This window comes from Eleginops maclovinus, chromosome 18 (genome assembly GCF_036324505.1).
Source record: "Eleginops maclovinus isolate JMC-PN-2008 ecotype Puerto Natales chromosome 18, JC_Emac_rtc_rv5, whole genome shotgun sequence".
Classification (NCBI taxonomy): Eukaryota; Metazoa; Chordata; class Actinopteri; order Perciformes; family Eleginopidae; genus Eleginops; species Eleginops maclovinus.
In genome coordinates, this window is record NC_086366.1 from 5,627,521 (window position 1) to 5,654,735 (window position 27,215).

General features: G+C 40.5%; 2 protein-coding genes across 3 annotated transcripts in view; one reads left to right on the forward strand and one right to left on the reverse strand.

The window, feature by feature from the left end:
• The window catches only part of veph1 (ventricular zone expressed PH domain-containing 1), a 72,160-nt gene that overhangs the window by 14,671 nt on the left and 30,274 nt on the right, over positions 1 to 27,215 (forward strand). For both annotated transcript variants that reach the window (XM_063907899.1, XM_063907901.1), the window contains exons 5-8: positions 17,223 to 17,386; positions 18,987 to 19,196; positions 24,850 to 25,070; positions 26,626 to 26,829. In XM_063907899.1, coding sequence (XP_063763969.1) covers positions 17,223 to 17,386; positions 18,987 to 19,196; positions 24,850 to 25,070; positions 26,626 to 26,829 — 799 coding nt within the window. The remainder of the gene's footprint in view (positions 1 to 17,222; positions 17,387 to 18,986; positions 19,197 to 24,849; positions 25,071 to 26,625; positions 26,830 to 27,215) is intronic.
• LOC134880780 (pentraxin-related protein PTX3-like) lies at positions 889 to 8,448 on the reverse strand. The gene is given in 5 exon segments (XM_063907859.1): positions 889 to 2,790; positions 2,792 to 3,117; positions 4,432 to 4,868; positions 5,093 to 5,252; positions 8,157 to 8,448. Coding segments are annotated over 5 exon segments (1,392 nt in total). The 5' UTR covers positions 8,296 to 8,448; the 3' UTR covers positions 889 to 2,460.

The following is a 27,215-nucleotide window of genomic DNA, read 5'->3' on the forward strand; positions in this document are numbered from 1 at the left end:
AGTTTCAGACACAGTTGAAGACTCTGCAGAGCTGCAGGAGAAACCTGTTATATTTCATATAGCAGGATGGGCCTCAGGAAACTGTATAGCATGTGTTAGCTGTTTAGTATCTGCTCTTTCAGAAGTAGAAAAACCATCTATGGCATACGTTTGTGTGATTCAAACTTTGCCCAAGTTTTCTTAAAGAAGACATGTTGTACCCATTTTCAGGTTCATATTTGTGATTTGTTCCTCTATTCTGACATGTCTCCACACTTTAATGTTCAAAAAGCTCTTTATTATTCTCATACGTCCTGTGCTGCAACACCTCTTTTCACCCTCTGTCTGAAACCAGAGCCCAGTCTGCTCTGATTGGTTAGCTGGCCGGCACTCTTGTGATTGGTCAACCTCTCAGAGATGTCCCGCCCCTTAACCCGTCAGGTACAAGGTTACATTATTTATAGAGGGACTGTTTCAGTGATTTGACCCCCAGTTAACAGGACATGGGAAAACTCATTGGGAAAAGCATGTTGTTCCCTCTATATTGTATTTTTGGGGAATGATGATTTGATGCATTTATTTGGCTATTGTAAAGAAGCTTTATGAGTGGAGGTTAAACTTTGGCCCTTGTTTAATTAAGATACAGTTGCAGATTTATTGTCGGTGTCAAATGAATGGTCTTTAAACAGGTTAACTAATCCAAAACCAGTGAGCAAAACACTCGGCAGAAAGCTTCCCTGATAACTAAAGACAGAGTAAGTTGGACTCAGAGTGAAGATTTGTGTGTGAATGTTAAAGTTAAAACATTTTTATTGAGTGAACCTTAAAGCTTCATAGAGACTTTTCAGTAAAAATGTGTATTTTTTTATCAGACTTTCAAGTAAAAGAAACACTGCTTACGAGAAGACATTATATTTTAACTTGTTTATTCAGTCTCACTCTCCATCCATCCACTCATGTTATGCAAAATATATTTATGTACAAAAATACATTCACCTTTTCACAAGAATACCACAGAAACATAACAACAAAAAAAAATGTACAGTATAATACAAGACGATTTAAAGATTAGTGTAAACATTGTCCTCAGTTCTTTTATCAAATAGCAATAATGTCATATTCACATTAGAAATATTACAGTTTTACTATTATTGCTTTATGCGGTGCCAAAGAAAACACACATAAATTACCCTAAGATTAAATGAGAACCACGAACAAAGTAGAACAGCAATTATATAACTCATACCAATGTAAACATGGAAATGTAAGGTTAAGTCTAAAACAATAAGTCCCTCATTCTTTGTTTGTATGAAGCTGTTGCTGGTTTCCATGCTTCAGATCAAGGCGAGTACAGCAGTTTTTAATAACATGTTGTACTACACATTATTAACACATTAGTATCTGCTTTGAATCACAATGTGGATAAAATATTATATAATCAGGAGTTTGCATTGATAATTGAGCTATTTCTGTACAGATGTAGATAGAAAGAGAGTAAATGCATCATTACTCTACAGTTACAAGATCATCTCTTGTAAATCTGTGTCACCTCATTTCCTCTCCTGCACGCCTGTCTGCTGATTACTCCGTTTACTGGTCAGAACCAGTCCGCTTCAACAAAACACTCTTTGTTTTCCTGCAGTCTAATTGAGTCTTTGGTAAATACAGCACATCTCCTTCCACAATACAATTTGTATATGCTTTTTGTACGCCAGTGTGTGTGTGTGTATGTGTTTGTGTTGCCTTAGTTCAAAAGGTTACTTTGCTAAAATAATCTTCCCTTCAAGGGGACATATTATACACATTTTCAGGTTCATTTTTGTATGTTTTGCCTCTACTGGGACATGTCTCCATGCTTTAATGTTCTAAAAGCTCTTTATTTTTCTCATACTGCCTGTGCTGCAGCACCTCTTTTCACCCTCTGTCTGAAACCAGAGCCCAGTCTGCTCTGATTGGTTAGCTGGCCGGCTCTTTTGTGATTGGTCAACCGCTTAGAGATGTCCCGCCCCTTAGCCTGTCACGTACAATGTGTTGGAACGCTAGCCAATAGAAGCGTGAGTGTTCCATAGTTATGTCACTATGTTCAGGAAGTAATTAAAGGAGTCCAATGGAGGCGTTTCAGGCACAGGGGGAGTGTGTGGGAGAGAAACTCCCTCTGGAGGGAACTTTAGGATTTTAGCCTTTGCAGACCATTTACATGCACCAAAACCTATATAACACTACAGGAAAGGGAAAACCCCCCCAAAACATAATAGGGCCTCTTTAAATTAGCTTTCTTTCATCTGAACATCTCCAGTAAAGTTCATCGCAGCATTAGATTCATGATAATTGAGACATAATTAAAAGATGTAACTAAAGAGACAGAGGTGATAGAAGCAGTTGCTCTGTTCAGTTTTAGCATTAAAGCTTATTACGACGTTGCTCATATTCACAATTGAGATTGTGAAGAAAGACATTTCCACCACGAGGACTGTGAATCTGTTAGTTGACGAACTGAGCGCCTCCATGTGGGACCATCTCCGTCACTCCCCACGCCACCACGTTCCCCCTCTGCTCGCAGCCCTGGCCCTCCCGCAAAGCCAGCTGGGAAATCTCCTCCTCTGAAAGCACCCTGTCCCACATGTTCACTCCTGTCATCTTCCCCGTGAACGCCATCTTGGAATCGAACCCTGCCTCGAACCCGACCACCCCGCTGCCGCCGCTGGGGGTCAGGGGGCAGCAGCCGTTCCTTTCCTGCCCGAGCTGCAGTGAGCCTCCGTCGGGTAAAACATGTCCTTCAGCGACCCCAGGTGTGGCGGCCACCTTTTTTCCCGCCTGCCCACAGCGTCGCCAGGCCCTGCTCGGAGGACCACACCCCGCACAGGTGGGTCCACTGTGACGGGTTCACCACCTCCCGAGCCTCCACCAGGTGAGCCTCTCCTCCGATGGTGAAGAGAGCGGAGGTCTGGCCGAGCAGCAGCTGGATCTCATAAGGGTTGCGACGGTTCCCGTAGGAGAAGAGCACGGTCCTGTTAGAGGCGACGGTCAGCTTCACCCACATGCACACGGTGAAGCAGGAGATGGACAGAGGGACATCTGGTATCACGGAGGTGTAGATTCGACGGGAACGCATGGGGAAGAGGAGCGCCATCTCACAACCTAAACATCAAGAAGAGGGTGATAGGGTCACTGAATAGGAATCATCTTTTTAAAACAGTAAGAACATCAGGTGATGACATCATGAATAATGGAGTTTTTTTCCCCTACCCCCACCAAAACACACACACACACACCTCTGTGGGTCATCAGGTTCATGGATTTGTTCTGCTTTGTTTCACTCTCTTTCTGTCTGGTTCTTTCTCTTTTTGATCACTCTTATCTGAACTCACCCTGCATTGGAAAACCTACTTTTAATTTTAATTTTGTAGGACCTTTAAGGAGTCCTTCCGAGGTAATTTATCCTCCATTACATAATCCAATGTTTGTGCATTTTGAGTTTATGAGCTCTATTGGAGGTATGGCAGGAGAATCCTAACCTGCGTCCTTTACTTTGTGTTCTTTGTCACTTTTTAATCCCTTTCTCCCTCCTCTTGTCCTTCTCTCTTGCTCTCAGTATTATTGACGCTACATTTGTCTCAGGTTTCTGCCACAAGGACGTTGAACGTGCTGCACATGCTGAACATGCTGTGTGTGTGCATGTGTATGTATTCATGATGGTTTCCATCTGGTTCTGCTTTGCCCAGATTGCTTTGGTGTGGCTTTTGTAGCGACCTTCTAACGAGTACACCTCTCTCCGTATGTAGGCCAGATTTACATTCTCGACTGTAAAGGTGTGTGCATGCTTGTTTGAATGCACAGTATACCAGAGTAGTAGCTCGTTAAAATTAAAAAAATGTCTGAGAATCGGAGAGTATTTGTGCTTACAGTCAGTCCAAGAAGAAGTCTGTCATTTTCTTTCTATGCGTTTATTGACTTTCGTTATTATCCTTAAGTTTCTAATACTATAATGAAAATCAAAGATGATGGCTGAAGGCAAAGCTTAAAGTTTGATGGACAAAGTCTCGGCCTGAGCGAAAAGTTTGATGCAATTATTTGTATCTTGTTTGAAGACTCACTAAAATGTCTGTATAATTAATGTGTAAGAAACAGAAATACATTATGGGGCTCACACTATTCCTGCCCTCTAGCCCATCCTCTTCATTTTGACATGACCACATTGACGCAGACTAATGTCAGTAAGTGAAAGGAAAAGGATATGTTAGGACAACATCCCTGGAGACAGGCAGGATAAGTGGAAAAGCTGTTTAGTAAATAAACTAGCTGCCTAATTAGACGTTTGGAAGCAACTTGACCTGAATGTGTCAAAGCACACGAGAGAAATGAAGGTGGAAGGTTTTTGGTGTGAAAGGTGAAGACAATTACAGAGAGGTAATGACAGACACACAGATTGCTGATGAAGGATGGATATTTCACCTGCGGGTAATTGTCTTTGCCGCGATGACCTCAGCACCTCCCCCAGTTCCTCCCTCGTCTGCTGCAGCGCAGCCAGCAAGCCGTCCAAAGCCCCCTCTCGGGACGTGACCTCTTGCTCCAGGTGCTCGTTCACTGCTGCCTCGGGGAGCTTGGATACCGTCTTAACATCCATCCCCATCCCAGCTCCTGGGCTGTTACTGAAGCAACTGGTCTCCAGTTTGGTGAGTCGGGTAGCTTGTGCTCGTGCTGCGGAGAGGAGCTGCTGCAGCATCGACTCCTGGTGGTTGGATATCCCGGCAGAATTCCCAGCAGAATTCTGATCTCTGGTTTTGAAACGTTCCATTGTTTCTCTCAGGCGGCCATCAAGCTGCAGGGCCATTCTTCTTCCTGCTGTCTCCACCGCAACCCCACAGGAACCGCCATACTGTGCTACAAACCTGAACAAAAGATCCAGTAAAAAAAAGTAAACCTCTTGGAAATTATGATTCTCAGAAACCAAGGCTCTCATTATTCACCAGAATCTAATCTCTGAACCATTGAAATGTAAAGAAACTGGATGCATTCAGAATACTTGTCGAGTACTAGAATCATGCCCGATATTTTCGCTCAGTCATTTCCACTTATTATCCATCGCACCCCCGATCGCTTCGCCCAAACCAACCTGAGCATTTCCCCGCGCAGCGATCCCATCTCCACCTTGATGATGTCGTCTGCGTACTGCAGCAACATGTTCTCCCTCATCTGACTGTTCTCCAGCATCAAGAATAGTTTGTCCCATTTGGTCAGGTCCTGAGTACTGCAAGGAACTGGAGTCGGCGTGGCTGGATAGAGGGATAGTAGAAAGAGAGAAAGGTTAAGATTTGTGAAAGGTACACATAGGTCGGCAATGCAAGTGGATAATAATAGGCAGTTCTTCAACCGTTTAAACTCCTAAAGCATTCCTCTGTCCTTGGGTTTAAAAAACGAGAGTAAAGGAAAGTAATGACATATTCCTGCACATGATTACTCAATGATATGTAGTTATTTTCCAGATGCCAGCGCAGGTGTGGCTTTGCAGTAAATATCTTCAACTTGTTTCACATGAGTTGAACATATTATCATCTCTCCAGCTCTGACAGGAATTTTAAGGTCCAACATGTTTGAGTGTACTGGAAGAGCAGGAACAATGAAGAGTTAAGATGGGGACACTAGAGGAAGTGAGGATGTTAGGGGAGAGATACGAACGTGAGAAAGAAGAAGCACAATTGACTCATAAAACACTTCGCTCCTCATCTGGAGGAAGGAAAGTGAACGCTTCTTTGACTGAATTGTAAAGGAAATAGCTGCTGGGAGTCGGGGAGAGATAAGCACAGCCTGGGGAGTGGGAATATGTGTCACACACACTGTTCTGATTAACATTTTTACCTCACACACTCTGTTTATACCTGCAGATGTTTTCTAGAGCGGTTTCATCACAGGACTGCAGGATTTGTTTAGGTTGCCTGTCCCCGAAGGGTCAAAGTAATTCAGACAGAAGGGTTTGTGCACTCTGCTCCCTCTGACTTACCAAACTAAAAGCCCAGGACTGTCAGAGGGTTATGAAGGATTTTGATGGATCTGGGGTGGGGGGGGTGTAAAATTACCTTTGAAATGGGCTTAGCCTTTTGACCTCCTTAGTTTGAAGGCGTTTAACATCTATGACTGTACGACCTGATTAGTTCTATTTCTGTAATAGTTTCCACTTCTGTCATGAATGAAGTGCAGGAATTAATCCAAACACCATGCGTTGTATGCACACATGTACATTACAACACGCAGTGGAAAACAGACACATGGAAAGTGACTTGATGTAGCAGAAGAACAACCTGTACCCTCCTTTAGCCAACACATACTTATCTTTTATCGGCCACATGTTTAGCCAGGCATTCATTTGGAAATGTCAAGACCCTTTTTACGATGCTCCCATTGGTTTATATTCCACTAAGAAATGTATATATTTAACCCTTAAATGGGCAAACACAAATTAGAATTGTTAATTGATTGGTATTTTATACATTACACCCATATTACACTGTTATTACACCCATATTACACTGTTATTACATCCATATTACACATTTAAACACCTGTTACACCGTAAGTACACCATATTACTCCTTTCATAGTTCTCCTTTTATTAGACACGCCTATTTCACTCATGTTATAGCCATGTTTCACTGTTATTACACCCATATTACACTGCAATTACACCCATATTACTTCGTTATCACACCCATGTTACTCCATACAGTAACCATTTAAGTGCTTCTTTGTTTTCCTTCTTCTTGCTACCAGCCCTCCTTGCTTTGGCAGGAACAAACTCTTTATGATTTTCTTTAAGTGCCTTTATTTTCCTACTCTCAGTCATGTGTTTAAGGCACTCATTTCTCCAGATTTAATCACATCGCAGCGCTGCGCCCAGAGCAGAGTTTCGCTGCCTGTAATTACACCTCCTGCCGGGTTTTAAACAACAAACAAATGCAAAGTTTGAGGGGGCCCGTACAAACACTCTCTGTTTCATGTACACACTTGAACACATTCTTTCCTCTCACAAAAAGGGGACGCTTTCCAAAGCAGCCCAGAGACGTTTAGTGTTTCATAATGCTATACTGAGATTACCGAGCAGCCACTCATGCTGTTATATACGTGGTTTTCTGGCTCAGCATATTCTTTGACTCTGCCAACAGTCTGTGTACCCTTCAGTCAGACTAATGCACTACATTTAACCGGCTTACGTAATGCGGAGACAAATAAAATATTGCCTTACAGTTGCAGACAAACATATGTAATCAGATTACTGTTGAAAAAAATAACATTTTCTAATAATTGGGGATTACTAGCCGGATTAAAATGTTAGTAAAAGACTAAGAGCTTTTGTGTTTGTTGTAAAAGGATCAGATTGTATTTCTTCTCTGTTCGCTGGTCTGTTCTGTAGGCTAATACTTTAACTGTGAATCTATACGCCTACTGCCTGAATCTGCTTCATGGTTTCATTTGTTCTTTTTTAATTCAGTTGGTTAACTATAACGGAGCATTTTCAGTTCTTCTCTTCTTCTTTATCGTTCTGTTGTCTTGCATAAAACACTCATTTTTTCTCTTGTATTTATTTAAATTGCATTTGATATTGAGGTATCCAAAACTAGTGGGAAATAATCAGGTTACCATACTTTTATATTGTGATACTCAGATTAGATTACATGTTCATACAGGTAATTGTAACTGTCTTTATCTCTCCTATTCTGCAACCTGCTATATTCCTCTATTTACCCTCCATCCTCTTTTTGTCTCTCTGTCACAGAATAGTTAATTTAATACTTAAATCATATTGACAATTTCAGTTTTAACCACTTTTTTGTCAGTTTAAGGCTCCTACAGTATATTTGTGACATCATTAAGAGCGTGATTTCCACTGTGGTTATAATGATACATGGAGGATGAATCCTAATGTCCTGAGCTCACCTTTCGCACAACCCCAATGCAGGAATCCTCCAAGAAATCAATCCCATGCTCCATTATTGAATTAAACTGCAACCACGTCCATGTGGGAGTACTAACCTGATAACACACACACACACACACACACACACACACACACACACACACACACACACACACACACACACACACACACACACACACACACACACACACACACACACACACACACACACACACACACACACACACACACAGGGTTCAACACTTACGTTCTGGTGTGTCTCCATCGCCGATTTCATTGTAGAAGGGGTCAGTGTAGTTGACCTCAAAATCATACTCGTTTGTGAGAACCAGACACACACACGCCGACAGCGCACACACTGCCTGGGGGAGCGTCCACCGAAACATGCTGAGTGAATGAGTGGAAGTGAATGAGTGTGTGTGAATGAGTGAGATTGAATGAGTGAGAGTGAATGAGTGTGTGTGAATGAGTGTGTTAAGTTTCTGGTCTTCCCAACTGCTTGTCTAAGTGTGTGTGTGTGTCTCTGCTGCTTCTCCCTGTCTGTCTCACCTTCTGCAGTTCTGTAGGTCCACGGCTCTCTTTTCTACCCCCTCTCTCATACTGTGTTTGTCCCTCCTCCCTTATGACTCCCCCCTCTACCCCTCTTTTCTTGTTAAATGCTGAGCAATCCTTTGGCAGGAAGCCCGGCAGTGTAAAGTACTTCAACCAGAGAGAGGGGCTTCATGCTCTACACACACACACACACACACACACACACACACACACCCAAAGAGAATAACCTTATAAACTCAAAATAGGGAAATTAAATATGGAAAAAATAACAATGACAATTGGAAATAAAGTTCATATTTTTGACCATGAAGAGTCAAATGGGTGAGTTACACTAAACAATGCTTATATCCTTCTGGTAAGATGTGACATTAATGTACATATAAAATTCAATTATGTATCCATTATGAGACAAGATTAGATTAGACAGCAACGCAATTTAAAATGACGGCAGCACTGATCGATGTTTTCTGTAGCTGTCCAAGTCTGTTCACATTTTCTTTTCCATTAACCATTCTTTAAACACCACCAGAACCCATACCGTGTTCCTGTTGGGGTTTACTTCCTGTCTTTCTTCTTCTGCTGTTCCCTTTAGAGTTTACTTCCTGTCTTTTAGGACTTTTAGAACAGTTTAGCTGCCGTGAATCTAAAGGGCTGTGCTCTCATCAAATATGAAATACATATTAAAAAGTATCCCATGTGTTTTCTGATGGATAATAATTGAATGTTTGTTGTCCAAAGCAGATTTCTAAAATATGTTTTTCAATTGAACGGATTTCTTGCTGCGGAATTATGACTGCACATTGTCCCGTGATACTCCTTAGCAACAGTCTGTTCTCCATAGCAACGGGTATTAACAACCTTTGGAATGTTCAAATCGACCAATCAGAATCTAGTATTCAAGGAAGCAGTCTAATAATAACTGTTATTATCTTTTAGCTATGTCCATAAATATCCATATCTATATTTTAGTTGACATTTTTCCTCCCCCTCTGTTTTGTGGATTGTTATTTATAGTATTTCACCTTTATTTGCTACTCTATAATTGCCTAATCTCGTTTGGTTATGTATGACCTGAGACCAGCCATAAAACAAAATGGCTAAACGTTGGGAATATCCTCTAAATCTCCTGTCTTGTGAAAACATGGCTTTCACAAGTTTAGAAAGGTTTACAGCAGCGCTCCAGCCTACCAGTGAGTCAGTGAGTAATGCGACGTTGGAGGTATCCCGCATGTCGTAATCAGATATAACTGCAGCAAGAAAAAGAAAGAGAGGAGAGGTGGGGGGCGGCAGAAACTCTACTGATTCTTGCCCCTTGCAGAGACGTGTGTGTGTGTGTGTGTGTGTGTGTGTGTGTGTGTGTGTGTGTGTGTGTGTGTGTGTGTGTGTGTGTGTGTGTGTGTGTGTGTGTGTGTGTGTGTGTGTGGGTTGATGGAAGATTGAATGGATCCCAGACGTCAGGAGTTTCTAAATGGGTTTATTGTTCTCCTGCTTTGGGGCTGTTTATTATTTATCAGTCTCAGCATGTGTGTATTCACCGTACGTGCCCTTGTATGAGTGTGTGACATTATATCTACTTGTGTGTGTGTGTTTTCATTTTAGGATTTTCCCCCTCTCCCACTCATGTCCCGTTCCCACTCCCCTCCATATTTCTGCCCGCCTGTGTCTCTCTTTGTCATTGTGTGTGTTGTTTTTTTCTCTTCCTGAAACACATACTTGTTCGCTTGTTGTCTGCATGGAGCCTTTTCACTCAGACAGCTGCACACAGAGAGCGGAGGCTGTGTGAAAAAGCCAGAGATGCTTCATTTGTCTCCCTATTAGCATTTGAAATAACAAAAAATGAGGCAACACAATATTAGTTTAACTTGCTGACAGTTTATTAAAACTTTTACATTTCATTTCCTGGTGGTCATTAATGAAAAAAGAACAGCAGGCTCCCAACACAACTGAAGGTGTTCTTTTTTAATTAATGATATTTATCTTGCTTATTACACGGCTAACACATTGTACATAAAAGGTTAAGGGGCGGGACATCAGTAAGTGGTTGACCAATCACAACAGAGCCGGCCAGCTAACCAATCAGAGCAGACTAGGCTCTGGTTTCAGACAGAGGGTGAAAAGAGGTGCTGCAGCACAGGCAGTATGAGAACAATAAAGAGCTTTTTGAACATTAACGCATGGAGACATGTCACAGTAGAGACATGACATACTAATATGAACCTGAAAATGAGCAGAATATGGCCCCTTTAATGGAGGAATAAACATATGGGGGTGTTCCTTTGTTTGTGCATGTGTGCGGTGTACATTTTTCCTAATGACTGCCATCTGAGGAGAAAATTAACTGGCACCACATCATACATGTTCCTCTGACAGACCAGTAACAAAATCACTTCAGTGTGTGCTTGCACAGTACATTACTAATGATCGTATGCGTTGTCTAGGTGATAAATGGGACTGATTTTGAGAATTCTATTGGTTTTACCGACTATTTCATCACCATAAAATATACATATGTATACATATACAGTGGGGCAAAAAAGTATTTAGTCAGCCACCAATTGTGCAAGTTCTCCCATTTAAAAAGATGAGAGAGGCCTGTAATTTTAATCATAGGTATACCTCAACTATGAGAGACAGAATGGGGGAAACAATCCAGGAAATCACATTGTCTGATTTTTAAAGAATTTATTTTCTAATTATTGTGGAAAATAAGTATTTGGTCAATAACAAAAGTTCATCTCAATACTTTGTTATATACCCTTTGTTGGCAATGACAGAGGTCAAACGTTTTCTGTAAGTCTTCACAAGGTTTTCACACACTGTTGCTGGTATTTTGGCCCATTCCTCCATGTAGATCTCCTCTAAAGCAGTGATGTTTTGGGGCTGTCGCTGGGCAACACGGACTTTCAACTCCCTCCAAAGATTTTCTATGGGGTTGAGATCTGGAGACTGGCTAGGCCACTCCAGGACCTTGAAATGCTTCTTACGAAGCCAGTCCTTCGTTGCCCTGGCGGTGTGTTTGGGATCACTGTCATGCTGAAAGACCCAGCCACGCTTCATCTTCAGTGCCCTTGCTGATGGAAGGAGGTTTTCACTCAAAATCTCACGATACATGGCCCCATTCATTCTTTCCTTTACACGGATCAGTCGTCCTGGTCCCTTTGCAGAAAAACAGCCCCAAAGCATGATGTTTCCACCCCCATGCTTCACAGTAGGTATGGTGTTCTTTGGATGCAACTCTGCATTCTTTCTCCTCCAAACACGACGAGTTGAGTTTTTACCAAAAAGTTCTATTTTGGTTTCATCTGACCATATGACATTCTCCCAATCCTCTTCTGGATCATCCAAATACCCTCTAGCAAACTTCAGACGGGCCTGGACATGTACTGGCTTAAGCAGGGGGACACGTCTGGAACTGCAGGATTTAAGTCCCTGGCGGCGTAGTGTGTTACTGATGGTAGCCTCTGTTACTTTGGTCCCAGCTCTCTGCAGGTCATTCACTAGGTCCCCCCGTGTGGTCCTGGGATTTTTGCTCACCGTTCTTGTGATCATTTTGACCCCACAGGGTGAGATCTTGCGTGGAGCCCCAGATGGAGGGAGATTAGCAGTGGTCTTGTATGTCTTCCATTTTCTAATAATTGCTCCCACAGTTGATTTCTTCACACCAAGCTGCTTACCTATTGCAGATTCAGTTTTCCCAGCCTGGTGCAGGTCTACAATTTTGTCTCTGGTCTCCTTTGACAGCTCTTTGGTCTTGGCCATAGTGGAGTTTGGAGTATGACTGTTTGAGGTTGTGGACAGGTGTCTTTTATACTGATAACGAGTTCAAAAAGGTGCCATTAATACAGGTAACGAGTGGAGGACAGAGGAGCCTCTTAAAGAAGAAGTTACAGGTCTGTGAGAGCCAGAAATCTTGCTTGTTTGTAGGTGACCAAATACTTATTTTACCGAGGAATTTACCAATTAATTCTTTAAAAATCCTACAATGTGATTTCCTGGATTGTTTCCCCCATTCTGTCTCTCATAGTTGAAGTGTACCTATGATGAAAATTACAGGCATCTCTCATCTTTTTAAATGGGAGAACGTGCACAGTTGGTGGCTGACTTTGCCCCACTGTTTATCCTTCATTCAAATCAGCCTGTTACTCATTAACTGCTGGAGAAGAGGCCTTTAGTGTTAGAAGACACTTTGAGTTTTTTTTACCCTGAAACAATGTTTAGAGTCATCAGGTCACTTAGCAAGCTGCTGCATTTGTTGAAGTTGGCAAAAGTGTCTGTTTGAGAAAAGAGCAGTATTACGCATGCAAACTGTAATAAAATATACTCTATCAAAAAAAAGGCTGAAACCCAATTGGCAAATCAGGTTGAGTGAGTTTGGAGGCAATTCAGTGACCTGGATAAAAATGACAGTTTTGGAAACGCATTCAAATAGCTCAAAAAGACAAACATATGAGTGTGATGACTTACTGTATTCAGTAGGAGTCTTACCTTATTTGTCCTCAGCTCAGCAGTTTTAGATGTTAAAACAACCAGAATGTGTTCAGGAAATGCTTAAGCAGTGACAAATGCCCTGCTTTAAGTATGACTTATTGAAATGACTTTACAGCAAGGAATCTCATTCTGTATACTATCACATCCGGCTGCGCTTCATGTGTGCTGACTCATCAGTAAGTGTAAGAAGCGCAGAGTAAGGTTACTTTTTTTAGTCAAGTTTAACCGGTCTCTTGTTCGTTATATATAAAATGAAGAAGTTCAGCATGTACGGGACATTTTGTCTTTTAAACACAGAGTTGAGGCATCTGGGTGAAAGGGAAAGATGTTCATTGAGTTTAAACTTTGCAGGAGAGAGAGAGAGTGTGTGTGTGTGTGTGTGTGTGTGTGTGTGTGTGTGTGTGTGTGTGTGTGTGTGTGTGTGTGTGTGTGTGTGTGTGTGTGTGTGTGTGTGTGTGTGTGTGTGTGAGAGTGTGTGTGTGTGTGTGTGTGTGTGTGTGTGTGTGTGTGTGTGTGTGTGTGTGTGTGTGTGTGTGTGTGTGTGTGTGTGTGTGTGTGTGTGTGTGTGTGTGTGTGTGTGTGTGTGTGTGTGTGTGTGTGTGTGTGGCATACATCTGGTCTGCTGTTATGGTTTCTACTTCATGATTTGGATATCAAATATTTCAATGCATGAAGCACCCTGAGTCATGTGTTCAGGCGATGAAATGTAACATGGGTTTTTTTTGCACTCTGCTAACTGGATCCCTTCCAGAGAGCTTTCATACTGGGCCAAATACTCCAAACTATTTTTACTGGGTTGCAGGAGGGGGGGGGGGGTTGTTTCTTATACACAAAAATGTGCAGAATCCCAAATATATTACCTCTCTGGGAGACATTTGACTCCTGTCTCTTTTTTTGTTGAGTAAGTCTCCGCTGCCTTCACCCACATGGAGTCATTTGAACTTGTGTGATGTACGACTATCAGGACATACGTGCACGAAATGAGTGTTGGAAGCTACAGACGAAGCTTAGAGTAGTAAAGCTGTCCAGAAACATCCCTCTGGATATTATGTTTGCTGATCTCTGCATTTTTGAACTGCACAATATCCTCCCTTGCATTAGAGCTCAGTGTTTTTTGGCAATAGATGTACAATGTGGGATATGAAAGAAACGTTCTTTGTCTACCTTGGAGATGCAGCAATATTTGATTAGTCCCTGGAATATATAAATCATTGCCTTCAGCTTCATGCTAAATAATTTCTTTAAATAGACTTCAGGGAAAGGAATCATACGTTCTTTAGCCACGCTAACGCCAAGGTTCAAATATCTGAATAAATGAAGTATCTAAACTATAACATTGGTGCTAAAACATTTTTGCTCAGACTAATGGTTCCTATAATATAAATCTAAAGCACTTAGGTGTCTAACATCTGGTCCAAAAAGTGTCTTTTGTCCAACGTTCTCACTTATGGCCAAATATCTTCGAACCAAGCAGCGCTACATCACTGCCTCAAAGCTGCTGTGTCGTGTATAGCACGTCAAACAACAAATTACAAATTTTCCTTTAATTATCTTAAAAAAGGACGGTAACACAAGAGATCTACTTCTTCAGGCCTCCACAGACACAGAACAAGACATTTAATATTGTCACTTTGGTTTCTTGGTACTTGCAGACTTTTAAAGACTTAAAGATTGCTTGGGAAATAATTGGTAGATACTTCCTGACTTCCTGATTAAACTAAGCACCACTCATTTATTTTTAGCTGCCACAACAGACAAGTACATGTACTCTGGCAGATAATACAACTTACTAAATGTGATTTTTTTTACCTTTACAGGAGATATTGCATGGTTTTTAATGGTTAAAGGGATCTCTTTGGTTGTCTAGGTGCTATCCCTGATATATCAGTTTGAATGTTCCATGGGGACTTTGGAGATAAATGTCAATTATGTGAACTAAGAATGCAGGCGCATCTTTAATTCAGCTTTCAGAAAGTTATTTTTGATTTGGCTCCAGCACAGCTACCTTCAGTTTATGGTTTTCTCTTTGCTGTTGAATATAATGGCTTTCTGCAGCCATTATGCAGCAAAAACAGTTTTCTTTCCATGACTCACATCCTTTTAGTGTCCTCCTAGGTACAAACATATCCAGAAACTGTATTCAGGTAATATTTCCATCCAAGTTACAAGCCTCTCCAGAATTGGTTAATTCCTTTTCGGTATGAACAGAGGGATTCTGATGGGACATTTCTTTAGTACAGAACCATCATGTTTCACAGATCAGTTAGTTCACAGATTTTTGGAGGGAAATGTCTACGGTGCCTTTGAAATCAAAGGTCATTGCAGGATAATCAATCACATTTCATAATGAAGACAGCGTGTGTATGTCACACATATCTAATGTCTGTGTGTTCAGGTGAGTGTGCAGGTGCGCTCTATAAATCCTTCTCAGTGTGTTTCTGTGCAGACTCTCGTCTCCACCTGCCTTTTAACATTCCTCTGAACAAACCTATAAATACTACAATTTCATGTTCATCACCAGCTCTATCTTTCTTTCGTCTCTTTCTATGTTGAATTGTATGGTATAGAGATGTGTGTGTGATCTTCAAAGGTATAATATTTGCTTGAAAGGAAGAGAAAGGGACGTAATTAGAGCCAGCTATAATTTTCATAGTATTTATGTACGCCTCCTCCCTCCTCTGCCTCTGTACAGTGCAGTCAATCCTCTCTCCTGATCGGTACCACTGAGCACTAACAGAGTAAAGCCTGTGGTTAGAGTGATTTATAGCTGTAAATCACCTGTTGTGAGCAACCGTTTATCAAGCTTCCTGCTGTAGGATTTTATTGAATATGACAAAAGTTCACCATGTGAGCTACTGAGCAGATGTTCATGATAAATAAATATGATAAATACTGTAATTTCATGTCAAGATATCAATGCACATGCTATTCTGCTGCTACTGAATGAAGATTTACAGCAGCATTTATCGTAGGTTCACCATTTCAGTCCAGTCTGAAATATCTCAATGACTATTGTGTGGATTTCCTTAACATTTTGAAACAGTAATGTCATTTTAGTGATGATGACTATAATGACGACTGGGAGAAGAATAGCTCAATACACTAACGTAATACTGAGACGGACCTAGCAGACATTAGCACTTCATATAAGAAAATCCTCTGATGCACAGTTATCACTCTAGGTCTAGTTGAATACTCAATTCTGATTGGTCAAATTGGACAATCCAGAGGTCTGTTATTTTCTACTAGCAGAACGTTGCTAAGGATAATATGACCGTTGCTAAGGAGCATCCAAGGTTTACATGCAGTCATATCAATCTGCAAAAAAAGTCCGGTTGTAGATAACACACATTCATTCTCATTTGTCCCGTACATTTTAAAGATCATTAGAATAAACCCCGTCACAACAACACCACATGTAATTTCGTACTCGTTTTAAACCCTGCTGACATAAAAAAAATACCCTTAACAACGTTTCCTATTAATCTCCAAATTGCGACGACAATATCTCTTGTCGTCTGGCGTCGGTTCAATTTAGGACACAAAAAGCCATTGTTCAAAATCTTGAAATGCCACCAGTAATGAACCTACCATCTGAAAACAAGAGTCTTTGTTCGTCAGTGTGAATCATTTAAAGATGTTTCTTACGTGAGTCAAAGGCTGTTGGGTAATGCCGTGGGTTTTGTTGGGCTGCGTGCTGATTTACAAATGCCTTTATGAAGAAAACTGGCGTCAGCACTGACTTTCTTTTCTCCTGCCTCAGCGTCTTTGAAGGGATACTGACAACTAACGGAGAGCGTTTTATTTACTGAACACAGATGTTGTATCTTGATGGGTGTGTGTGTGTGTGTGTGTGTGTGTGTGTGTGTGTGTGTGTGTTCATATGGAAAACGGGAAATATGAAAGGTTATTGTTTTTTGACATTTTTATAATCAGGAGTGGGAGGGTTACCTTGAAAACATATATTCCATACAATTACTGGTTACCTGTAAAACAAATAGTTACCTCAGAGTATCCTAATGTGAGTATCTCAATATAAAAGTAGGGTAACCTGTTGACTTTCTTTTAAACCAACATATATATAACATATAAATGCTGTTTGAGTTTAATACGTGAATTAAAATCACACCTTTTTTAATGGAAAGTTAAATGGAATGAAGGTAGCCTAAATATTAACCCAAAAATAAAAAAATCAGGCATTAAGTCTACCTAATATAACGATCCTTAATTCATATGTAATGTATTTTGCCTTAAGTCTCTCTCTCTGTGACAGGTAACCACATGCTGTTACGCGTGTTACCCTCAGTCTACCCCCGGCAACCAGACACCATCCACGGTTACCTAGGCAACCTCACTGCTATGATGTCACAGCTGGAGTCCCCGGAGCAGCAACACCTGATCAGGCTCATTCAGATTGTTGCCGAGCAACACCCTCTAGTGAGTGTTTGCATAGTTTGTTTGTGTAGATGTGTAACAGGGAATGGGAATGTGATGTCATCAGCAGCAAGTCGGCCATCTTTGGAGGATAACAGCATAAGCAACCTATTCACCTAAACTGTAAAGCTAGCAAATTAGCCTAACCTTTCCATTTTTTAAACATGGTTGGTAGGCACTGTTGTGTTGTTAGGTGTTACAGCCACTCCCAAGACTACTTAACAAAACAAAACGATTAGAAATGCATGATAAATGCAGTTAAGGTCAATTATCTATAGAGGCTTTCTCCAAAAATGGCCGACAAACCTCTAAATGTACCGCAGTTCCCATTTCCTGTCTGTCTATTCGCAGACTGTTACTTATTTTTTTAACCACATGGACAGAAGTTACTTTACCAGTGATTAAAATATATTTAGTCATATTTTAAAAAAAGAAACACATTCTCAGCCTTACCTTTGTCAACCTTTCAGTAACTCTCTAAAAGCAGAGTAACACCTTAAACCAGCAATAATAAATCCTAATATCAGAAATAAGGCAGTCACAATACATCAGACTGGGGTTATATGAAAATAAAACACAATTCAACTTACATGTGGGGTGTTTTAGTAACATGAATCATGCTGAATCTGACCTTTATTCCATTAAACTTCTCCATATCCTGTATTGAGCTCATGTTGAAATGTATTAAATACCTTCTGCCAGCAGTAAAAGATGGAGCCAAACAGACTCAATGTGTGGTGCACATTTCTCAGGAGGAATTCCCTGAATTCTGCATATTTTGGGCAGCGCTGCTGGTGTCAAAATTTGTGGAAAGTACCACATACCAGTAAACAAGGGGGTAACAGCTACTCATGCTAAAGACTACAAAACCATCCATCTGGAGTTATTTTAATCTGCATTACCCCCCCCCCCCCCTGCCCACACAGACACACTAAATATTCTTGCGATGACTGCAGCTTTATGGCTCATTTGTTTGCAAAAACCTCCTGCAGGCTAATACTGGAAATGATGAAGTATTAAAAAGGATGAAAATGTCAATGATACTGAAATTCTGAGCTAACTTTAGCATATTCTCCCTGAGGAAGAGAAATTGTTTCATATTTTAATGAATTTCTAGAACAAATGACTCATTAATTCACGGTATGCATTGTTAGTGTGATTCAGTCTAGTCTAGATAATGAGGATCCACTTCTCTGCATTTGTCCAGACATTGGTACAGTCCATCTTTTGTTGGCTATTAGTAAGCAGTCCATTCATCCCTCTCAAAAGGTCAATCCCCTCACCTCCAGCTTTGATTAAAATCGAGCCTCTGTTTGGTATTGAGTGGGCATGCCAAAACAGTGACAGGATAACTTCTCCTGCTGAGACCCGGAAGAAAAAAAGTTTGACAGCTAAATGTCTACACTTCCTTAAAAATGAGAGGAAGCCTATCCCAGTGTTCGCTGCAACAACATTGGTTTATGGGTTCCAAAATATGCGTTTTGAAAGGCTAACATGCAATTGATGCATTTGTAAAAGATATACTATGTTAGCCCTAGCTAGTTTTTCAACCAACAGTAATGAACACAACTTTCCTCCCCCTCTATCTTTGTTTATTATCCAGATGTTGAGCCCTCAGGTTCCCGCACTTGTCAGCTACCTTGGAGACCAGGCCCTAACAGAGTGCCTGCTGGGAGCGCTGGTGGATGTGTCTCAGGCCAGCCCCTCCTCACTGGTCAGCTTCCTGCCAACACTGAGGATTGTGGGACAACAGTGCCCAACTCTCCTGGGTCACGTGGCCAAAATCCATGGTGCCGTGGGAATCATCAGTGAGGTACAAACACACAAAAAGTTTGCACCTGTTTGCAGCAGTGACTTGAAGTTGATAGGGAAGTGTTCACTGTATTGATTTGGAGACGCTTCAGTGGTAATAGCGTGGTGCAGGAAGGAGTCCTATAATCTTGAAATCAGTTTGCCTTTCTGCACGTCCGGTTCCCTTGTCTCCAAGTATTTTGAATGTGTTTTTGGTTGTTTGCCTGAGATAAGGTCTGTGTCAAACACAAGCTGAAGACATTTGAAAGTTTCATTGTAAGCCTTGGTGAATTTCTGAAGCTTCCTCTGGGTCATGAAGACATGTGGAAATGATCCTGCTGAACAAAATGTTTAAGTATTATAAACATGTGCTTGCCAAAGAGCTTAATTTCCGCGATATACAGAAATCCAATTGGTTTTTGACATCACTATGTAACACCCGCGCTTCTATTGGCTACCACTCCAACAGATTACACGTGATAGGCTACGGGGCAGGATATGGGCTCTGGTCTAAGTCAGAGGGTGACTAGAGGTGCTGCAGCACAGGCAGTATGAGGAAAATAAGAGTGTTTTGGACATTAAAGCATGGAGACATGTCCCAGTAGAGGAACTAAATTCTAATATGAACCTGAAAATGAGCTAAATATGGTCTCTTTAACCTTTCCAATCGTTATTGTCGCTGCAACACAGACAGGCTCCAAAGTTCTTACTTTTTAATGAATGCTTTTATTGCACGTTTGCGTAGCGGTAGGTATTCAAACGCTCTGGAACAGGCAGGAGTGATTATTGCAAAGACTAGGGAGGAACAGGCTGCACGCTCACATGGCTTGTTCTCTGTTGTCCTGCCAAGTGTAAAACACACACTAACCCACGGGACAGACCGGGCACATCCGGATATTTTATCTGCAGTCTGATATCTGCTAAAGAAGCGTCTGTCCTGAACAAACACATGCCCACTCCTCAGGAAATTTCTGTCTCCCTGTAGCTGAATAGAGAAGACGAATCATAACAAGCTGCTGTTCTGGTGGGGAGAAAAACCTCTCAAAATAAGGAACAGTTCAAGAGCCTTATTGTGCAAGCATGACACACTTTAAGGGAACATAAAAAGCAAGAAAGGTGCTTTTATAAGTTATTATTACAAGAAGGGCATCCTTAACTGCACTCCTCTGCCTCCACTGTGGACTGGATCTGTCCCATGAGCCTCATTTTGACCAACACTGTGAGTTTAACACTTGGCTGCCCTGCAGACTTGGCTATTCATTTGCCTTTAATGGCACTCCTTTTGACATAGAAAGTGTTGTTTTTTCAGCTGTTAACAGACTGTGGTTGGCTGTTGTAAAAACTCTGAGCTGCTAATTGCATGTTGACTAGTTGGAGTAAACTGTGAGGTGGGATGGCTGCAGAGAGAGGGGGGGGGGTGTGCAAAATGTCCACTAACCAAACAAATATTGAAAAAGTATACCATTAACTTTTTTGTCCACGATGATGCTCAATGTACCACAAGTCTTTCTGCGGATTCGTATGACTGAATAAGTCGATCTCGATCCTCCTTAGCAATGGCATGTTCTCCTTAGCAACAGTCTGTTAGTGAGAACTAACGACCTCTGAAATGTCCAAATTGACCAATCAGAATCCATTATTCAACTAAGTTGTGTTATAAATAAGTATATAAAGTATGAGATAGTTGTATCAACTTCTGTTGCGAAGAAGTAGTAAGCAATACCTTACTGTCCACTTGTGTAACGATAGGACTCTTGCAGACCGGGGGATGAAGGTGACAGGCGGACACAGTGAGGGGCTCCAACTCGTCTTTTGCTCCGGGTCCTTTTAAGGCAGTTTAACGACAAATTATGGTAAATTAACAAAAAGGGGAAAACATGGCTTTGACTGACACATACACACATATATGGAGCTGGAAACCATAACAGAGTTTTTTTTATTACTCCATGGCAACTTTTTCTCCTAAATCCACACACACACACACACACACACACACACACACACACACACACACACACACACACACACACACACACACACACACACGCATAGTTGGTTGTGCCTCAGTGTCCTGTCTTTCTTCACATTGGAACCATTTGGAAAATAAGCCGTGTTTTTTCTGGGAAATGCCTCTGCAAAGGCCTCCTGGTGATGGCAGTGGAGAGAACCTCCTGTGGATTCTTGTGTTGTGCCACACACATACACAAGCACACACACACACACACACACACACACACACACACACACACACACACACACACACACACACACATACTTGATTGTATCAGGATTGCACAACAGTCTTTCTGGCTTCCTTTACCCCCTAAAGACAGAGGTAGTCAACATTTTGTTTCAGGACTTTGTGTCATATAACAAAAGTTAATCAAAGTGCAAGCTTATAAGATTTCATTTTTCATCTGAATTAAGGCGTTTCAGAAATCGATTGCTGTCATATCAATCCGCAGAAAGAAGTCCATTCAATTTAACGTCAGCTGTGGACAACACACATTCGGTTTCTTCCATCGTTTTATATTTGTGAAGAACAAGGCACTTCTAGATTCATGATGGCTAAACTGTCCTAAAAGTCCTAAAGGAAAGGAGGTAAACAGTAAAGGGAACAGCAGAAGAAGACAGACAGGAAGTAAACTCTAACAGGAACACAGTATGGTTTTGGTAACCAAAAGGGCAACTGCATTTAGGTTAAGTAACAAATACATTTATTTAGTCATTATTTAAAAAATAAAGCACTGGTTCCCAACCCCAAGGGGTCCAAGATAGAGCTGTATGATTATTAGTTTTTACCTCTTTAGCCCTATAAAACCTATTCAAAAGAAGGTATAAATAACCCTCTCTGCTCATAACTCATACAAATGTAAGACTTGGCAGGGGTTTGCAAATACATGCCAGAAAGTTGGGGAATGAGTGGCAGAGAGGGGGAACATGATATTCAGTCAGGGGATTTAAAAAACTGCTGCTGAGCAAGATCATTCTGTAATTCGAGCAAAAACAATACTTTTGAACACAAAATAAGGCATAACTTACCCAAAATAACTCTAGTAAGACATTTTACAGTTCAGACAGTAGTTGTGATTTATGGTTTTCTCTTTCACATTTATATTTTTAAAACGTAACTAGTAATGCAACAGAAGTACCCTTCATTCAGTCATTATCCACATCAAATGACTAATGGGGTATTAAAGTACTCAAATCATTTTTAATATTTGGTTTTGATAAGGAAAATTTGATGTTGTTGTACTATGGGAATATCACTTTTGATCCACAGCTCTTTGCTAAAAAATCTTAAGTTACTCCGTTCAGATAGAGCAATATCAAGGGAGGGATAATTTAACCAAAGAAAACACACATTCAAACAGAGCAGTGTGTCCGTGGGGCTTGTTAGTGTGACAGACTGCAGCTCCAAAAGAAGCACATATCAATGTCAGCAATAAAAGAAAGCAGGTTAGTGATGTGGGTTGTTGCTGGACCGTTGCAGTGTTTTCTTTTCTATTTTATTTGTAAAAAGAACTCAGAACTATGCATCGCTTCAGTGAAGTGTTTTAACAAATACTGTATCTCTTCCCTACAAACACGTGCTACCGCCAGAACAGATTGGCTCCATGTGTCAATGCAGTAATGATAATGAAGTGATGGAAGTGAACGGGCCATACTGTGTCTTTGTGTACACATGAGACGGAAAGAACTGATTTATTTTTCCAGATCCGTATCCATGCTGTCAGGTTTGGCACTTTCTTGGAATATCTGTTACTCTACGATAATTATTTGGACATTATTAAACGTCATTATTAAATTCAACAGTTCTTGGTTCTTTTAAACTTCCTGTTATTGCGCAAGACTTTCATAAAAAATTGGAGAAACCAGTGACGTGTTTAGGACATTAAAAGTTAGCCAAGCGCTTTCTCCAGACAATTAAATATGTGTGACTGTGATGATTGAGACTTAATTTGAGCAAGCTGGCTTTCATTAGGATTTCTGTGAACTGTATCACTTCTAAACAGTACATCTTGCCATTTCTGCTGATGCTGTAATGTTTGGAAGTATGGAAATGAGTCCTTAAAAACACAATAAAAGCATTAACAGCAGTAGTGCAAATCCCAGTGAAGTCTTTGTACCTGCAGGTTAACAAACTCCTAAATATTTATTGGTATTTTGTAACGGTATGAAGCTCAGTTCTACTTTTTCTGGTAGTTTGAGCTTGTGTTAAAATAGCACCCTACTGAGAATGCTTATAAAACATGTCCACACTGTGCAGTATCTGCATTCTTCTCTACCATTAATACCAGTGCTTGATCTCTGGAAGCACAGGTTTTTCCCTTTGAAACATATTGCTTGCTCCTGTCCACTTAATCCACATGAATCCCAAAGAGTTTGATTGAGAGATAATTCAAACGTTATGTAATATAAGAATAACTTCGTAGTCCTCCACGTCTATCACTGTGCATATCACCATTCGAATATATTGGAAACAGCATTATTTTATTGCACTTTTTATTTCTGTATTTTAGTTTTTTGGTCTTTTTAATAATTTTTTTGCACTGTTGGACTTCAGATTTGTATTACCAGAACAGCACTGTAGCTTTTGTGCATTAGAAAAAAAAGCCCTTTAAATCTTCTAAAAATATTAAAGAAAAGTATTCGCCTTCCTTAAGAAATACAACAAACAATAGCGTATTGAACGTAGCAAAGTGCTTTTCTGTGTCGACATTGAGCAGTTTGAATACTCCTACTACAAAAAGCGGTATTGAGGATGTTGAAATGTGTGTACACAGTAATGCCATTGGGAAAAAAGAAGAATAAGTTCATGTTTCCTTGCAGAGAGCATGTGTTTGTAGTTATAATTGTTTGTCAGGATTTGGAAACAAAAGACTTTTCACCAAACTGACCCCAAACTGCTTGAAAGTTAAACAATTTTGTGTGTCGAATTAGGTAAAATGCACTTCTCTTTCACCAAAAAACATGTGGTGACACGATCATTTTAAAGCTTGCCCCATAATCAGTCATTTTCAGTTCACTCAGAAGCACACCCACAACAATAGAGACAACCACTAAACCAAATGTATTTTTATTCTTGGACAAACAAAGCTTGATTATAAGGCCTGGCTCAGGCTTGCATTGAAAATCCACCTGGGATATCTTCATTTCATTTTGTTTTATTTCATTTTATTTTATTTTGTTTTTTTCATTTTATTTTATTTTGTTTTGTTTTATTTTATTTTATTTTGTTTTTTTTTTCATTTTGTTTTATTCATTTTGTTTTTTTCATTTTGTTTTATTTCATTTTGTTTTATTTTATTTTATTTTGTTTTTTTTTCATTTTGTTTTATTTTATTTAGTATTATTTTATTTGGTTTAATTATATTTTATTATAATTCATTTTATTTTGTTTTATTCCCTTCACCATCCTCATGGGCCTTTTTATTTTTATTATATTTTATTATATTATATTTTAATTGACTTAATTTGATCTTTTTTAACAATCACATGTTACAATTTAATGTAGTATTTTTGTTATATTTTCTACACTGCCATTAATGTTTTTTTAAACTGTAAAAAGCCCCCTGAGAAATAATTGTAATGTGTGATGTTTGTCAATATAAATAACATTTGATTTGAGTTTAACATGTTATCTTCCTCCCTGTGCTTCCTCCCCTCTCCAGGCTCACGCTCACGGCTCGTTGGTGTACCTGGTGTCCTGTCTGGGCAGCATGGACCACAGCTTTCACCACACGCTGCTGCTGGAGATCAGAGCGCTGACAGACCGGTACCCTTCTTTACTGGGTGGCTGCGGTAAAGACATCTACAGGATGAGCAACTCCTTCACCGCTATAGCTCGCCTGCTGGGGAGGAGACTGGAGGACAGCACGGCCATGCACTGCAGGTTAGTGACACACAGGCAGTGGTGGAAGAAGTATTCAGGTCTTAAAGAGGACCTATTCTGCTCATGTTCAGGTTCATATTTGTATGTATTGCCTCGATTGAGACATGTCTCCATGCTTTAATGTTCAAAAAGATCTTTATTTTTCTCATACTGCCTGTGCTGCAGCACCTCTTTTTACCCTCTGTCTGAAACCAGAGCCCAGTCTGCTCTGATTGGTCAACCTCTCAGAGATGTCCCGCCCCTTAGCCTATCAGCTACAATGTTTTGGAGCGCTAGCCAATAGAAGTGTTCCATAGTGATGTCACTTTGTTCAGGAAGTAAACAAAGGAGTCCAATGGACACCTTTCAGGCAAGGGATGAGTGTGTGTGTGTGTGTGTGTGTGTGTGTGTGTGTGTGTGTGTGTGTGTGTGTGTGTGTGTGTGTGTGTGTGTGTGTGTGTGTGTGTGTGTGTGTGTGTGTGTGTGTGTGTTGTGTGAAAACGTAGGGACTTTAGCCTTTGCAGACCATTTACATGCACAAAAACCTATACAACACACTACAGGAAAGGACAAATCCTCTTTAAATGCTTCAATTAAGAAAGCTGGCAGCTTGCTGTAGCTCCATATGTAACCTAAAGGCATTAGAGATGTAATCAACTTCTCTTCTAACATGTCAAGAAAGCAAGTAATCATGGATTTAAGGACACTCTCAATTCGTATAAAACAATTATTTCAACTTTGATTGGTATTTGAAGTTAAAGTAAAGTGCTGTATTTATCAGCGTGTCACAGTGAGTAGTCAACTGTGCACAAAACCAAGAGGATACACATACTGAGCCAACACATTTAATCCATGTTTTGTACTAAAACGTGGATTTCCTTATGTTTAACTCTGACCTCTGATGACTTTGTTCATGTAACTGCCATATTAACAACAAATGGTAGTTATGAAAAGTGCTTTCAATGCAGTGTGCATGCTCAACATCTGAATGCGTGTGTGTGTGTTAATGTTCATACGTTTACTGGGATTCATCTGGCTGCAGTGTGGGAACGACACGCAAAGCTCTACCCGAAACGAGAACATGATGTGCAGGATTGGAGGCTTCCAGAGTCTTTGCTTGGGGTCCTCTGGAAAAACGATAAAGGGATCGAGTGAGGCAGGATGGTTTATTAGGGAAAAATCATGGGGGTGAAGACGGAGGAAAAACATCAAACGTAGGCAGTTGGAATTCCTCTTTCAACAAACAAGTGAAGTGTTTAATGAAGTTATTAAGGAGGGGAATGGCAACAGAAAGTGAAGGATAGAGATGAAGGGAATAAGTACTTTGGTTTGGGAGGAAAAGAAAGAAGACAGGCAGCATGGTGGGAAAAACAAAGCCAAAAGGAGGTGAGATGTTGCCAAGAAAAAGGGGGACACGTGGGGCGAGAGACCCAGGAATAGAGCCAGTCATCGTGAGGGGGGGAAAAGGGGGAGAGGTGAATAATAAGGCTACTGAAGTCCATCCAAATGTGTCTGTTCTCAGCTGCCCACCACATGCAACCCTTTGCCTTACAGTCTGTGTTTGTGTGTTTTACAGGGTCGACGAGATGTCTCCCTTTGCCTCTCTTGCAGGGGGAGGACGGGGGTCAGAGCAGCGACTGCAGCTGAAAATCCAGGCCTTTGAGGATAAAATGGGGGAGGAGGTTGGAGAAGACGGGACGGAGGAGTCTCCCGCCCCACAGCGACGCTACAGCCTGAGCCAGGCCGTCAGGGAGGAGCGGAGGGAAATGAGATTCAACAGGTCTGTCAACACGTAGCTTTACAGCCCATAATATGCTTATATCTGAGCGTATGGCAGCCAAGAATGGCCAGTCCTACAATTTTAAACTGATTTCAACAAGTGTTTTTACTCTAAACTTATTTTAAACTAAATAAAAAATTATGCTATTTATTATGTTATTGTATTTATTTCACTATATTATTATTATTATTATTATTTATTTATTTTTAATTACAGACATTGTACAATGTATATTATGATATTTATTTCACTTTATTGTTATTTGTATTTTTTATTCATTTTATTTGTATTTCTTTTTATCCTTTTTTTATTTATTACAATGGTTATGGTTTGGCAACTATTACAGTTAGTGTTTGGTTTATATGTAGGTAGTTAATTTGCTCACC